Genomic DNA, 15,431 nt, shown 5'->3' with positions numbered 1-15,431 from the left:
TAACACAACACGTGCGTTTTAAAATTTTCTACATTTCTTAGCCGTCCCATTGAGAACAAAAACGTGAATTCACTATTTTTTTGGTTTACGTCCGCTAGGCAAGAAAACCGCGACAGCCTTGAATATAGTCTCGTTTTCACCTTTCAACACGACATTCACATATTATGCAGAAGGGAAGATGTCGTATCATCAGAAACGGTTAATGCATCGAGCTACTGGCGAAATTCTGAACCATAACCAGTGGAAACAAATAGTAGCCAATGCAATCTGATTGGTGAAAGCGACATGTCCTGCATCAACTGATTAGTGAAAGACCTCCACTTTTCAAGCCTCAGATGATGTTTTTGTGAGAATAAATGAATAAATAACTCAAAAACAATCATCTCTATAAATACAGTCATTAGAGCATTGCAGAAAATGGTATGTCACAATTCAAAGTCAAATTCTAATCCAGATCCTTTCAATTTCGCTAATACTTCCTTTTCAAATCTCTGGTTTAACTCTGGGGTGAAGTGTTCCTTCCAGTTACCAACCACACCCTTGCAAAGAAACTTCGGTCCCTCTATCTTGTCTCCCAACGTGAAGCTTTGAACGTTCTTCATCATTCCTTTGAAGGTGCACTGTTCAGTTATTAGACTAATAACTTCTTCTGACAGCGGCTTATTGAGAAATTTGGAAATCATGCGAACGTTGGACTGAAGATCCTAAAAAAATAAATCATAGTAACAATAATGATATAGAGACTCATTTATTTGGCTCAACAATACTTTGCAGGGGACTTTGCATCGAGCAGATTACAATTTTTGAAAGAGAATTTGCAGGTTCCCTCAATACTGGAATTTTTGGAAACAAAACCAGACCAAAACACTGGGAGTTACGTTCCCTACACTTTGTGAGAAGTGCGTAAACTCATAGACGTCTCCTGCAAACCAGTACAGAGGAGATACAGGAGACGGGGCCTACGGTGTTTCGTCTTTACCCGAGAAGCTTAAGACGTCTAACCCGATCTGAAGATTTCATAGCTAGCAAAGACAGCACGTCCTATTCAGTTATTTTTAGACCCTGACTGTTGATTCGGTCTGGGGCAATAATATTTTCCTCTTTTACTCGCAGACTCTAAATGACATGAACTTAACTACGAGCACGATTAGCTCCTGAGCCCACATAGTTATTGCCAGTCAGACACATTTGAACAAAATCTTAACTCTACAAAGAAAGAGCACTACGCTTCATATACACTGACAGAGCCCTGCGCTTCATATACACTGACAGAAACTATCATTCTGTTTCTCTCTTTATCGACGCTGATGTTTTACCTATAAACTTTCTATACTATGAAGTCATTATTATCTTATTTCATGCTTGACGTGGCTAATATTTGAGACTACGAGAACTTCCTCCTTTTCCGGGTAAATTCCGTGGCGCGAGTCAAAGAAAAAAAATAGAAAAGGCGAAGAAAAAAAAAATTAATGTCAACGCACCGTGCGGAACTCTGGGACTGAGGCGCACATAAAAGTAGTACACGCCTTTTACGTGCGCCTGAGTCCCAGATTTCCGTGCGGCGCGATAACATCACATTTTTTTTCAGTGATTTTTTTTGTTTTTGACTCGCTTTTTTGACCACTAATAATTGTGTTCCATCTAACATCTTGCAGGAATTCACCAACGCATTGGACGCAAACATTCATTCTCATTCTCGTAACACGCGATCTTCCTCCCCAAAAAATTAACTTGTCAAAAAATAAAAAAATGTCTTATCTACCATGAATATCAAGCTGTGGAATGAGTGAGTATCCTGCCTAGGAGACCAAACAAGAAAATCTTTTTGGACAAAACTCCATGATATTTTGTTTAGCATCCTGGCAAACAAAGTCTATAACTTAAATACTAAAATTCTAACACTGAGGTGAATAGTGGTACAATCGAACCTATATTGAGCGGTACTGTACTAAGCGTTCACTCCGTATTTCGCGGTAGGTTTTCAAAGTCCCTAAAATGTTTCCTTTACCTACTGTCATTGTACTGTAAGTAAAATTTAATCCTGTTTATCCCCTGAAATCGATGTTAGTAGTACGTTTTAGCGAGTTTTTTTACATTAAGTGATCAATCATGGCATAGAATGATGTTTTCATCGTTTCCTATTATACCCCTATACTGGGGAAGTTGTATCAAGCGGTCATGTATTATGCATTTCTCCGCCATCCCCCGGATGATCGCTTAAAACTGGTTGGAATGTTTTAGTAAATACAAAAATAGTGGATAGCGTTGAAGGCGCGCTTCGATTATCCTTTGTTATTAATTAAAATTTCAACTCTAAATGTTGTATTTTCTAGTGTCCTGATTGGTTCACCTTACTCCGGTTATCAGCACATATTCAGAGTCACATTACATGGAAATGCATTACGCCAACTTTGCGGAGTTAAAAAAAACTCCATTTATGAAACGGTTCGGGATCATCACCTGATGTTGAAAACTAATGACCGGACGCGCATGGTAACGTACGTTAGCTACTTGAAAATATCTCTTTGTCGGCAGTGAAAGGGAATTTTGCGGTCGCGTCGCATTACAGAGGCGTCTGTGCGTGTCATTAGAATTTCGGCCCGCGTTAGACTAAATGTAGCTATTTACTGGTCAGCCAATGTAATATTGATTATCTGAAAGTGTAAATAAAGAAGTGTGTGAAAAAAGTGTGTCAATGAGAACAGATGTAAGATTAAGGACTCTGTGTTAATCATGATACAGAAGTAAGAGGGAAATTTTCATACCTTCTGCAGGTCTTCATATTTAAGGAACAGAACGTTCGGATCATGTCTGTGCTTCCACCATCCAAGAACATGATCACTCCATTTGTTGTAAACTGCTGATTAAAGGGAATTTATTCCCCTGATAAGCACTCAAGCTGAACGGCAAAACAAATGTTTTAAACGTTCTGGCAATACTGAACATAGTTCCAGCGAGGAGCAAAGGATTTCGTTAACTACCTGATTCACGGAATAACTAATATTAATTAAGGAAAAGAAGAGGAAAATAAAAAAGTTTATCAAACTGATAGCCTGCAGTGCTGGCTTATTGTTTGGGCGAGTTACCGTTAAGAATCTCGTGATTTTATATTTAACCGGCAATGTTTGATTCTGGAAGTAAAGGCGGCGATAGGGGGGAGGAGGCTGTGAAAGGTCTACCATGACCAAGGTTCTCCTCCGTGATCGAAATAAACGCAATTTAAAAACATTTCATGTACTTACTTTTACCCTCGATAAATAATTTCGCATAAAATTCCCATGGTGCATTCATTCCGTTTGTGCCAAAGCTACCCATAAATTTATAGCTTGAGACTGCAGCATCCTTGGGGTTGCGAGCGACGTAGATATATTTACAGGTTGTCTTGGCCTCGTCTGTACTCTTAGGAATCGCATCATAAGACAGGTGGCTCTTAAACAGACGAGGGCTCGGCATACTTTTAATATCAAGATGAGTTGATTCTGGTAATAAAGCTTTTTCTATGTACAAGATGCGATCTCCAAGAACTTTATGACTGATTTCACCATCGTGGTAAATCTGCCAGACAATTTCTTGAACCCAAGTGGTCCCTTAAATTGAAAAATACATCAAGACAATTGTGTCGCCAGCAACGTCGGGTTTAAGATTATTCACAAAAGCTCTGGGCAATATTCGTTTAGAATCCCATACTTCATTGCGTACGCAATGCTTGGATAAATGAAAACAAAGGCAAAAGCGATAAGATACTTTTGAGAATGCAGCTCAGCAAGAATAGTATGGGATTATTCGAAAATCTTTCCAAGCTCCGAGTCATACACTATTAAAAATTAGCTCACCTGACTTAGGGTAACTGACAATAAATACATCATCAGGTTTCGTCTGAAAATTAGTGATGAAGTCGCACAGCAACTCAGGACCTTGAGAGCCATACACAAAAAACGCTGGAATTCTAAAGCCTAGGATTTCAATCATTTCATTGGAGGTCCATTCCCCCTCACGTTCCTGAATGATCGGGTAAGACGCCATACTGTTCAGGAATTACGCCGAAACTGAGCTTCGAAAAATTTCGAAACGCGAAGGAGTCATTTGTTCGACACTTCAGAAAAATTTCCGTCATAACACCGCACTTCATTATGCATGCAGTTCTTTAATGAAAAACGATGGCTCCCCACATGGAGTAAGGTATTGTTTTAGAAAAGGCAGAATTCTTCCTTTAACTAAGTGCAGGTGGGGTCGCTAGTTTTATTAATGAGCCACGCGAACATTCAAAATCCATCGAAGCAAATTTTATACGCTGTAGAATTTAAGGAAGACGCTTGATTAGTGTGCTGATTCGCAATAACATTTATGCTATTTTATTTATTTATTCATTTGCCACCAAACATCACCTGTAATTTAAAGGGAGGCTATCAAAATTACTGAAGGATTGAAATATTTCACGTATTTACATATCTGACAACAACTAAAGTCTGAACGGGGATAGGAAGAAGGTAGATGCTTATAGAATTTGGGTCTCTCAGACGAGTCATCTTATTAAGATAAGCACTAGTCTGTATTGCACTTGTGATGAACTCATATGAAACTGATTACAAAAATAAATTAATCACAACGAATTATGTCGCGCGCTTTTGAAAGAGTGTCCACGAGGGAAACTTGTGGAGCCTGAAATTTAACCGCAATTACCCCACAGCACATGCGAATAATAAACAAACTGGGCTGCTAATAGCTAAATTGTTCTGAGATTTTTTAAAATTTTAATAAGAATTGAGTAATGTAACGTGGGTCTATTAAATGACTATGGATTATCCAGAGACGCATCTTAGAAATACGTCATTTCTTTTTCTTAATTATTCAGTATTCTACTTAATGGTCAGAGAATTTTCGTGACAGACGCGCGATTCATGTGGGCGCGAGTGATTTTATGTTGTTTGCTCTCGTCAGAATTGCATACTTACATCACTATCAGTAACTGCTCTCATTATCATTTTACCGATTTTATTTTTCGTAAGAGAACGCGCTGCGTGATAAGACCAAACAACGGCAGCGAAGGAGACTAAACTGAGAGCGTGATAGTCCCAAAGGTAAACGGTTGTTGACGCCATAGGTTTTTTTTAGCAATGAAGATGTCATCCGGTCTTGTCCGGAGGTTCGTGATGAAGTCACTTAGTAGCTTAGGATCAGATGTGAAATACGCTGGAATTTTCAAGCCCAAGATTTGACGGAAATTTCCTGTCGTCCAGTCGCCTTCTCTTACTTCAGTGACTTCAGAACTCGTCATGATCAGCAGAGCGCACGGTAATAATAACGGGTCACGTACCATGAATCAGTGCTGCACATCGTTCGGTCTAACAGAAAATACAAGACGACCGCTGACGTGTATTGTGATACAGACAGTGAGAGCGCAAAACTAATTTTGGTGTGTTCCATGTTCGTTTGTTCATTTGTTTTCTTTTTTTAGGATTATTATCACAAATGAACGAAATAATAACCCATATTTTTCCCTGTGGATGACAATGAAAACGAAATGATCGTCATCATGGAGCTTCAAGAAATTGCAGCAAAAAATTTGCCTCGTGCCCAACATAAGGCTTGCTAACTTGGTAATAGCGCCAACTTGTAACAGGTCGGCACGAGTTGCATCACCGTCGAAGTGTGTTCGAAGGCTGATATTTTAAGGCTTCTTTCCTTACAATCTCTTACCAGTTAGAATAATTTTGTCATTTAAAATCATACGCAGGTCGCTGAAAATCTGATTTATTTCGGTAATTGGTAACTTCTATTAAAAATCATTGTACGAGTGTTGGAAACAAGGCAACAATAGCTGGCTTCAAATTCAAAATATCATCAACGAATTCAACAATCAATAAGACAGACGCAACGCAAGAAAATCAGTGACACATTTACCTGCGGTCAGCTGTGCAGCACTCTTTTATTCAGTTACATGGTTTGATATCATCTTTGATCAATAACACATCACACAGAGCACTATGGAACCTACGTGTTAAATGAAAGAAACTTCCTAAGAAAAAAAAACACTTATTGTCCGGTAGAGACCCAAGCTGCCTCTCGTCCATTGTATTTTTTTTGGTCATTCAGCCTTTCCTTCTCCTTTTTGCAGTTACATCTAATGTCAGGATGTAATCCTTATTGATTGAAATCCCGGGCTTAAAGTGAGTTTTCGTGCGATACTAGGATTTAAAAGAATGATACCCAGTCACGTGACCTTACGGAGTAAACATATTTTTATTTCCTTCTTTGTCTCAGTCGTAAATTTACGTAGCGTCTTCACAACCGAACATCCACTATGAAGAGATTACCTATGAAAATCCAATTATAACTCAAAATCAAACTCCAATCCAGTTCCTTCTATTTTTGACAACACCTCCTTCTCAAATCTCTCATTCAACTCTGGAGTAAAATAATTCTTCCAGTCTCCGACCACGCCCTTCCGAAGAATCGAGGTTTGGCCTTCATTGAAGCGCACCGTGTACCTCGATAAATCTTTTGTCATCCCATTGAAACTGCACTGTTCAGCAACACGATTAATGATATCCTCTGAGAGCGGCTTGTTAAGGAAGTTGGCAGTCAATCGAACTTGTGAAGGTAGATCCTGAATAAAATATACATTATGATTTAAAATCTGTTCTCAGGGCTGTTTATTACACCTTTTGCTGTTCATTTACGCAAAATGTACATTCATTTACGTCAACAGTTGAAACTATACGGCAAGTAAACATTCATTAGCACTTCCATGAACTTCATTAACGCGAACGAACTTTCAACAACGCCATTTGCAAACGTATTAACATTCAATAGCATCAACGGATGAACAATTGCACCTTTGGACAATCAAACATAACAAATATACTTTCAATCTCGCGCAGTGGTTGATCATTAACACCAATAGAAAATCAATTGCATAGTATGACAGTCAATTGCGTATTAGAGACATACAATAATACGATTTTCATAGAGACGCACACTCAATTGCACCTTCATACAATCGTTTATTCAAAATGGTCAATCATTAACGTGAACAGACAAACGTGTGTAGTAATAACAATCAACTAAGGAAAAAGAAATTTCAAAAGTGTTCTATTACAGTGCATTGTAATGTAATGTTTTGTAATTATCCTTCAATTTCTTCATTAATTAAACATCTTGGAATCTACGTTTGCATAAATCAGTACCACTGTCCACATTTAGCAGCCGTGATAGTGCCTATGTTTCTCTGCAGGGCCTGAAGTGTAGCAATTGAGTGCCTAGCGCGATTCCTTGTCGTCTTACCTCAGCTCTGTTGTTCATCTGTTCTTGCTGCTCTGGACGACTTATGTCCGCTTTTATGGCTGCTTTTAAGGCACTTATTGCTTGCTCTACAATGTTAAGAAACGGGCTGTATGGTGGTAGCTTTTTCAGCTCAGAATTAGGACCAGGAATGGCAGGATTGTTGTGGGCTGATGAACCGTCATAAATGAAAATCACATGTTCATTTGGGTCGAGATTTAGACTTGCCTGTGACAGAAAATCATTAAATCTTTGTCCATTCATTCCACCAAGAAATGCCGAGTGAAAAATGAGTCCATTGGTGGGTGAAATTGCCAGTGCTACAGTAACATTTCTCCCTCGCTGACCACATACTTGTCGATATGCCCTCTCTCCCATCCTTGCTCGTCCATGACTTCTTGCCGTCCAAATATTGTACCCACACTCGTCTACAAATATACTTTGATTCACTACAGCATGGCGCATGAACCAGTGGGCATAGTCGACTCTTTTTTGCAGGACATCAGGGCGGTTTCGTTCAACTCGGAGTGCCCTTACCAATTTTACACGATACAACATACCTTCAAGTGTTCTTGCTACTGCACGGTCATGGAGTGTTGGTTTTCTTGGAAGACGCTTTCTCAATTCTTGATTTATCTGTGCTAGTGTTAGCAGGCAATTTTGGTTCAAAATGTCATTCAGGCAATTCCTCATTTCATCATCTACTCGAACATGATTTGCTCCCCCTGGTTGTCTCTCCGCGATCCTTCCCTCTCGCAACTATCGGACAACGCTACTTGCCGTTGATCGGTTCACTCAGACAGTAGCGGCAACCGTCAAATAATCTTCATTAACATCTTCAGAGGCTTGAACAATTCTTAGTCGCTGTTCAAGTAGGATTCTGTTTCTTGGTGGCATGATTTTCTTCGGTTATTTGTGTCTCCAAAGCGTCTACTTGTTCATACAGCGTACACTGTTTCTTACAGCGTACTGTACATGTAAAATGTTCTTCATTTTTTATCTGCTTCAGCAAAATATTATGCAAAAAAAAAACCAGGTGAATGATAATGTACATACTCTTGTATTTTTTTTCAGTATTTTAAAATAATGTAACTACGATGATTGATACTTATGAATATTTTTTCTTCCTATTGTTTAGTATAGGTAATCACATGAGGCCAAGTACTATTAAGGATTAATTGCACGAGAGTTTTCCAACAATTAAACCCTAACCCTAAAGCAATTTGGAAAATTTTGAAAACTCAAGTGCAATTAATCCTTAATAGTACGAGGTCTCATGGGATTACTTGTTTATCAATAAAGGGCAAAATTTATACGAAGGAAAATCACGCGCACAGTCTATTCTTATCTGGGAAGCAACGGATTAGCAATGCAACGGATTAGCCAATCATTAACAGGTAATCATGCCCTCTCTTGATTACTAAAAATGCCCTCGATTAAGAAAAAATGCCCTCTCTCTCAACCAATCAGCGCTCAGTAATTTTGCCCTTTATTGATAATTCGAAAAACACCAAGTTTATCAGTTAACGTTAATGATTGACAATTTTGAATAAACGATTGTATAAAGGTGCAATTGATTGTGCGTCTCCAGGCAAATAATATTATTGTATGTCTCTTAGATGCAATTGATTGTCATACTGGCAATTGATTTTCTATCAGTGTTAATGATCAACCACTGCGCGAGATTGAAAGTATATTTGTTATGTTTGATTGTCCATCCGTTGATGCCATTGAATGTTAATACATATGCAAATAGCGTTGTTGAAAGTTCGTTCGCGCTAATGAAGTTCATGGAAGTGCTAATGAATGTATATTTGCCGCATAGTTTCAACTGCTGTCGTAAATGAATATACATTTTGCGTAAGTGAACAGCAAAAGGTGTAAGTTCGTATGGTATTTACGCACCCGTCGGCATTTTGAAGTCTTCTGTGATCTATTTCTGAACAGCCGCACGGCAACACCTAATTTATTTGCTTCACTTTTTGTTTTACTAACAAACCTTTTTGAGATCTTCATATTTTAGAAACAAGACGTTGGGATCATCTTTGTGCTTCCACCAGCCCAGAACATGGTCATTCCATTTGTTCCAACCAACTGTTAATGATATGCAATACAACACTATAAGGACGAGCCTGATTTGTTGAGGCGAAAGAAAGTGTGATGTCTTAATCTATCAGTTTACGTTAAGTTCTAACAAAGTGCACCAACAAGCTCCAAAAGCATTGTCTTAAATAACAATCTTGGAGACCAGTTGAGGATGGAGAGTGTTTAATCTTCGTTCCACTCAACTATACCTCCCTTGTACAAGGGAAAAAATCAGGTCAAGAAAATTCGTTTCTAATTTCTCCATGATAGCCACCATGTAGTTAATTGGGGCCTGGTCATCATTTATCGATTTATCGTAGGGATATTGGGAGGGGGGGCGGGGGTTTGCAGGATTTTGGTTGTGTCATTAAAATTGATCTGCCCATACGGCGAGGTTATATCCTTATCATCCCCCTCTCATTGGCAATTTGTTAGCAGTCAAACTTCTGTAGGCCCCACCTTTATACTATTTTGGCGACAACTGATCCCCCCTCTGAAAACCATGTGATCCCCCCAAATCTTCGCCCCCAACCTCCCCCCACCACCAAGGCGATAAAAAGTGACCGACCTGATAAATCTTACCATTTCCGTCGATGAACAACTTAGAAAAAAATTCCCATGACCCATTGTAGCCATTTCCAAATGACGTCAGGCTCACCGTGAAATGGAAATATGAAACTGCAACATCCTTTGGATTACGGGCAATGTAAATATATTTACATTTGGCGACGTCGCTTGAACCTTTAGGAATGATGCTGTAAGAAAGGTGGGACTTCATAAGACGAGGGCTGGGAACCTTGGCAATGTCCGCAAACTCTCCCAATATGGGACTTGTTGAAAATTCTAGGAATGGAACTCGTTCAAAAATATTTTTACTTGTGTTCTCCCCGTTGTTATAGATTTGCCAGATAATTTCTTGCATCCAAGTTGTCCCTGAAGAAAAAACCGGCAATTTTAAAAATTTGCGTTCGTTGTTGATCTGATTTATTGATTTACTGATTAATTAATTAATTAGGCAAGTCTTGTCAAAAAATTAAGTGACCCAAACTGCACGAATTTATATCAGTTCGACCAATTCGCTAAGGTAGGATTCTTATTTACTGCTGGAACTCTCTGCAATTTCCTTAACAGTTCGGTGATACTCATTTTATTTTGTTCTGAAGCAACCGAAGAGGGGTCGGAATCTTGAATCCTCGAATCTGATTGGCTAATCACACGCTCGTAATCAGTCTAGCTCTTTAAAAATCGGACAACGATCCAGTTTTTTTCCGCGCCATTTGCAAAAATTGTAAAAAGGTAGACCCGTGTGGTGTTGTAGTTGTGCCTTCCGTTGTAGTTATGTCATCACACCTAAAAATCAACAGAATTCAATTTTATTTTTTCCAATCAAAGTGCGTTGTGATCGTGTCTTCTGCGTATCACTTCCCAGCTAGGGGAGCGACTCTAACGATTTGACTCTAACGATTGTATTTCCACGCAATTGTTCGCCCCTTAACGCAAATGAATGCGTATTTTCTCGTAATAAACAGCAAAAGGTGTATTAAAGGAAATAAAACAATTGTGATATGACGTCGTATAGGCCTATTGGAGTGAGGCTGAAGGTGACCTTGCTGCTCAGCACATTTTGAAAAGGCTAGCTGTAACTGAAAGAAAAGAGGCCGAAAGAAGATTTTCTTCTATAAGTGATGTTTTGTCATTTAAACTAAGCAATTTAAACTAAGCAGTCATAGATCATGGCATCTGAAATAAATTAGCACATCCTGCATTAAGAAATCCGAAATGAATCAGTCCCTCAAGTTGTTTTCAAGCTTGATTGTATTTAGCACATTAAAGAACACAGAATTTACGTTACATTGGAATGAACATTTCTTTTTAGCACTTTACCGATAGTTTCGTACGTAACCATAAGTATTCTTATTTTAGCACTGCGAGTTGCTCAAGCGGTGACCACAGTGGAGGAGATAGTGATGACTCATCGTCTGATGAAGGCTCTCAGGTATTCATCATTCAATTATTGGATTTTTATGCAGGCAGAGACCAGTATCCAGTTAGCATGATAACAAAGTAATCTGCATTTGAAAAGCAGTGACTAGACGCAAAGGTGCGTTCACGCGGGCTTTCTTTGTAAATAAACTTTGTTTTTTGCCCTTGCATTTACCTAAGTTTTCTTTTATGCAATTATTGGTTTATCCCTTCTGCTCTTGTTCCCTAACCTTTCCAAACCTGGAATTAGTATTCCGCTTGGTTCACGATCACGTCTACATACACGATGAGATTTGCGTCTATGCTTCTCTTGATTAACATTAGATAGCTTATTTGATATAGCATGTTTCTCGATGAAAGGTTCACTCATAAATTTTCGCTCATAAAGAGATCTCTCATAAGGTTCGCGGACCGGCCTGTTCCGAAAACGTTAGATATCTCTTAGTGTGGGTGTACCGCGAACGATGTGTGCATATTTTGTATGCGTTTTTAACGTATTATACACAGTGTCTGTGCTCATTTTGCACCGCGAAAGCCTATCTTCGTCCGCCACTAGACCATGCCACGTGCTCATTGGTCAAAACGTCGCGAATACGTCAAAGTCAAAGTCGTGATGAGGACTTGACTGCGATTTGCGACCGAACGCAAAAAAAACGAAGCCGGAATTTCAACTCGGGCCTTTCCTTTGGAAAGCCCGAGTAACAATGTCAACCTTAGCCTCACTCCTGTTCAAAGGCTTGGCAACCAAGCACACAACTGTAAACTGGACTAATATATACTATTATGCTTTTTTCCTAGCTTGTGGATAAAATGTTGTCATTGGAGTCGCAAGTCAAGCAACGAAGACTGTAAATAAAACAAGACTGCAAATAAAGCGTGAATAACGCATCCTTTGGTCGAAAATCGCTTTTTTATTTAGGCGGCAAGTTTTTCTTCCACTTTTAAGTTTGGGGTATAGTTTACAATGAGGATTAAGTTCCCCCCTTCTATAACCCTTTTTTAATAATAATATGTTACATGTTATTATTTAAATAAAGTTGTTATATATATATATATATATATATATATATATATATATATATAACAACAATGCGATTTGGCAAAGTTTGAAAGTTAAACCTTTTTTATATTTTCACAAACCTGACTTGGGGTAGGTAACCACGAACACATCTTCAGCTCTCGTTTGGAAATTGGAGATAACGTCGGACAGTAACTTAGGGTTGGGAGTAAAAAATACTGGAATTTTCATGCCTAAAACATCAAAATACTTCTCCGATGTCCACTCATTTACTTTCACTTGGAAAACAGGCAAACTTTCCATTCCCGTTGTGTAAGCAATGCGATTATATGATTCAACAGCAATTGGCCTCTGATGTGGCTACGAAGGTTACGCGACTGTGTTCAAAGCAGGGCAAATTTCCTTAAGTCACCCGAATGCTTTTTTTTTTTTTTGGGATCACTTTCTGAAGGAGCTTAGAAACCAGGCTCAACTCAGTAGCCAAGCCTACTAGATTTGTGCCCAAGCCTTTTCTTGCTTGCGTGACCTTTTTTGTCACATTAGAGAATACAAGGAACTTCGGCGAGTAGTAAACACAAGCTCAAATTTTTAAAGTAGCAAAGAAGAAAACTTTTTGAGACTGGAAGGTAAGTAAGTAAGTATTTTAGTGTTTTACAACCTAAATTTAGCGTTTCCTTTTGTAATTTTACAACGTACAGTAAATTGTCAAATCAATAACTCGAAAAGCTTACAGCTAAAATTTAACTCTTTATTAATAACTTATACTTTCTTGATCTGATATCTCAATTAGCGATAACACCAGAAGTAATTTGCTTTTGTGGTATATACTATATGTATACCTTACTTGTTGAAGTACGTTGTCATGAAATAATGCACTTAGCAACAATTAATCTGATTACACAAAGCTGAGTCAATGTTTAAATTGTTCCCTGGACTGCCTGGACATCTGAGGCAACTGATAATGCATTTTGGGAGTGGTAGGGATGCTTACTTCATAGTGGCTATGGCTGTACCTGTCCTTGAATTTGCCCTGTTGTTTGTCATAGATTTTCCATGCATTGTCTGTTATTTTTTTCAGGAAATTTTAGTCTGCAAGAAAATTCTTTTACAGAAGAATCCTTTTCCTGTAACGTTTGCAACTGTTGGTTATGTTTGCCATATTTCTGATATTTTTATCATAACAGAATTTTTCACAAAAATTATTTGACATTGAATTCTTATACAAATACTGCAAGGTCAAGCCTGCCCACCAACCCATCAAGGTGGTGTTGAAAACTGCAGTAAGGTCTATTGAATATAGTTAAAGTTCTGAATTTCACTCCATGACTTACTACTACAGAATATGGGGCTTTTTTATGATTAGGTACCAAACAAAAAAAAATGCTTTCTTGGCTCATTTGCATCAAGCCACCTGATATAATTCACAAAGATTATTTGACACTAGATTCTCATACAAATACTGCAAGGTCATGCCTGCCTACCAACCCATCAAGGTGGTGTTGAAAACTGCAGTAAGGTCTATTGAATATAGTTAGAGTACTGAATTTCACTTTATGACTTACAATTACAGAATATGGGGCTTTTTTATGATTAGGTACAAAACAAAACAAAGAAAGCTTTCTTGGCTCATTTGGATCAAGCCACCTAATATAATGCAATCAATGTCTTGTTTTCTGTATCGTGAGTCATTGCTCAGTTGGAATTGATATTTAAATCTTAATTATAATCATTTAAATATAACTGAATGTATTTCTTTCATTACTTTTCCACTGACTGACAAACCAGCAAGCCTTGAGGCATTAAACTGTGAGGACTTTAAAAAAGGCCCTATATTGTTTACACGTAGCTGCTTTGGGGGAGGGGAGTGGTAAAGTTTCAAATTTGGTTAAGAGTATGTAACACAATAATAATAATGATAATAATGTTAATAATAATAATAATTCATTTTTTCCATCTTTTGTTGCAAATGCATCTGACCCAAAGTCATTATTGGAACATACCAGAATAGCCTTTTTATTAATGCAAGGCCTCACTAGTGCACAGATATGATATGAAAATAATTTTCTCTTGTTTGAGGCATAAGTCAATTGAGGAATTACCAAGTGTAAAATTTCAAGTCAATATGGTCCAGAAACTACTCATTTTTGTAGAGGGTGGAGCTAGGAGGGGTGGAGAGGTCGAAATTATTAGTTTTGCGTACTGTTCTCACTCTTTGCACCCTGAGCACTCATACACGCTCACTTCAGATGGATGCTCAACACAGCAGCGTCAAAAAATTATCCAGCAAATGACTAAGACGTGCAAAGCTTCCACAGTTAATATAAATTTACCGCTATAAAGAGTTAAAAGGCCTTACAGATTTTACACGTAGCTTCTTTAAAGGTACAACTTCCTATGACGTTTTAACAAGATTATCAAGTTGTCAAATACGTATTTTCATATGATTGATACCAATTGCTTTATTAGGTCGAAATAAGCTTAATGTCAAGAATAAATAAGCGGATTACTACACTTACGACGAATTTTGTGGTCCGTTAAAAAGAGTACTTGGTTCAGTTACGTAGTTCACCGAAAGGTTAATTTTTTTTGCCTGCTAGGATTTCTTTTAACATTGAATACATTTTCAAGACCTGTACTCGGCGAGGTGCACTTCTTGCGATTGTTCTGCAATCTAGCGAGTCCTTCGGAAAAACGTCACCGAGAGCAGAGGTAAGACACTATTCAGAAGCAAGTATTTTCTAGGTTTGAAATTCCCTTCGGTTCCATTTGACCGTGAGTAGAGTTTAGAATTCTCGAAGAAAGCGTATTTTACCCAAAGGCAGAAGATTCGTATTTGAACGGAGCGCAGCGAGATAAGGTAATATTCTTTCACGCGAAAATGACAAAAAAATAGGGTTAACAGATAACTTCCCATTTGTTTTTTCCCGCGCAAGTAACAGAAATGTTCCCTTCCCTGTCCCCATCCAATCGCACTTCAACCAGTCGGGGGAGGTGAGTTACCTAATTGAACCTGGTATCTAAGCTCCTTCAGAAAGTGATCCCAAAAAAATTTCTGCCACCCGAA

General features: G+C 38.3%; 3 protein-coding genes across 4 annotated transcripts; all 3 read right to left on the bottom strand.

Annotated features, from left to right (window-relative positions):
• Positions 1-423: 423 nt before the first annotated feature.
• On the bottom strand, positions 424-4,104 carry LOC131775458 (sulfotransferase 1C2). 2 transcript variants are annotated; one of them, XM_059091571.2, is made up of 4 exons: positions 3,834-4,104; positions 3,243-3,587; positions 2,766-2,860; positions 424-704 (listed from the first exon to the last, which is right to left on the bottom strand). In XM_059091571.2, the coding sequence occupies exons 1-4, from the start codon at positions 4,021-4,023 to the stop codon at positions 426-428; spliced, it is 909 nt and encodes a 302-aa protein (XP_058947554.2). In that variant the 5' UTR covers positions 4,024-4,104; the 3' UTR covers positions 424-425. The 2 variants fall into 2 exon arrangements, with proteins under 2 accessions (XP_058947554.2, XP_066020272.1); XM_066164175.1 differs by having other exon boundaries at positions 2,766-2,857.
• A 1,927-nt stretch (positions 4,105-6,031) lies between these two features.
• LOC131775440 (amine sulfotransferase-like) lies at positions 6,032-12,786 on the bottom strand. The gene is made up of 4 exons (XM_059091554.2): positions 12,490-12,786; positions 9,949-10,299; positions 9,281-9,375; positions 6,032-6,607 (listed from the first exon to the last, which is right to left on the bottom strand). The coding sequence occupies exons 1-4, from the start codon at positions 12,668-12,670 to the stop codon at positions 6,329-6,331; spliced, it is 906 nt and encodes a 301-aa protein (XP_058947537.1). The 5' UTR covers positions 12,671-12,786; the 3' UTR covers positions 6,032-6,328.
• On the bottom strand, positions 7,219-7,839 carry LOC136279712 (uncharacterized). The gene has a single exon (XM_066163665.1). It carries the CDS (start codon positions 7,837-7,839, stop codon positions 7,219-7,221), a length of 621 nt encoding a protein of 206 aa, XP_066019762.1.
• Positions 12,787-15,431: the final 2,645 nt, after the last annotated feature.

Source organism: Pocillopora verrucosa, chromosome 3 (assembly GCF_036669915.1).
Source record: "Pocillopora verrucosa isolate sample1 chromosome 3, ASM3666991v2, whole genome shotgun sequence".
NCBI classification, from domain to species: Eukaryota; Metazoa; Cnidaria; class Anthozoa; order Scleractinia; family Pocilloporidae; genus Pocillopora; species Pocillopora verrucosa.
This window is presented reverse-complemented; position numbering and strand designations above follow the sequence as displayed.

Excerpts from the sequence above, each read along its gene's own strand:
- LOC131775458 (XM_059091571.2), bottom strand. The coding sequence starts at position 4,023 with ATGGCGTCTTACCCGATCATTCAGGAACGTGAGGGGGAATGGACCTCC. Across the intron at positions 2,861-3,242 it reads ATTATTTATCGAGGGTAAAA|CAGTTTACAACAAATGGAGT; the intron begins GTAAGTACATGA and ends CCCTTTAATCAG. Across the intron at positions 705-2,765 it reads AATATGAAGACCTGCAGAAG|GATCTTCAGTCCAACGTTCG; the intron begins GTATGAAAATTT and ends TTATTTTTTTAG.
- LOC136279712 (XM_066163665.1), bottom strand. The coding sequence starts at position 7,839 with ATGTTGTATCGTGTAAAATTGGTAAGGGCACTCCGAGTTGAACGAAAC.
- LOC131775440 (XM_059091554.2), bottom strand. The coding sequence starts at position 12,670 with ATGGAAAGTTTGCCTGTTTTCCAAGTGAAAGTAAATGAGTGGACATCG. Across the intron at positions 10,300-12,489 it reads GGTTACCTACCCCAAGTCAG|GGACAACTTGGATGCAAGAA; the intron begins GTTTGTGAAAAT and ends TTTTTTCTTCAG. Across the intron at positions 6,608-9,280 it reads AATATGAAGATCTCAAAAAG|GATCTACCTTCACAAGTTCG; the intron begins GTTTGTTAGTAA and ends TATTTTATTCAG.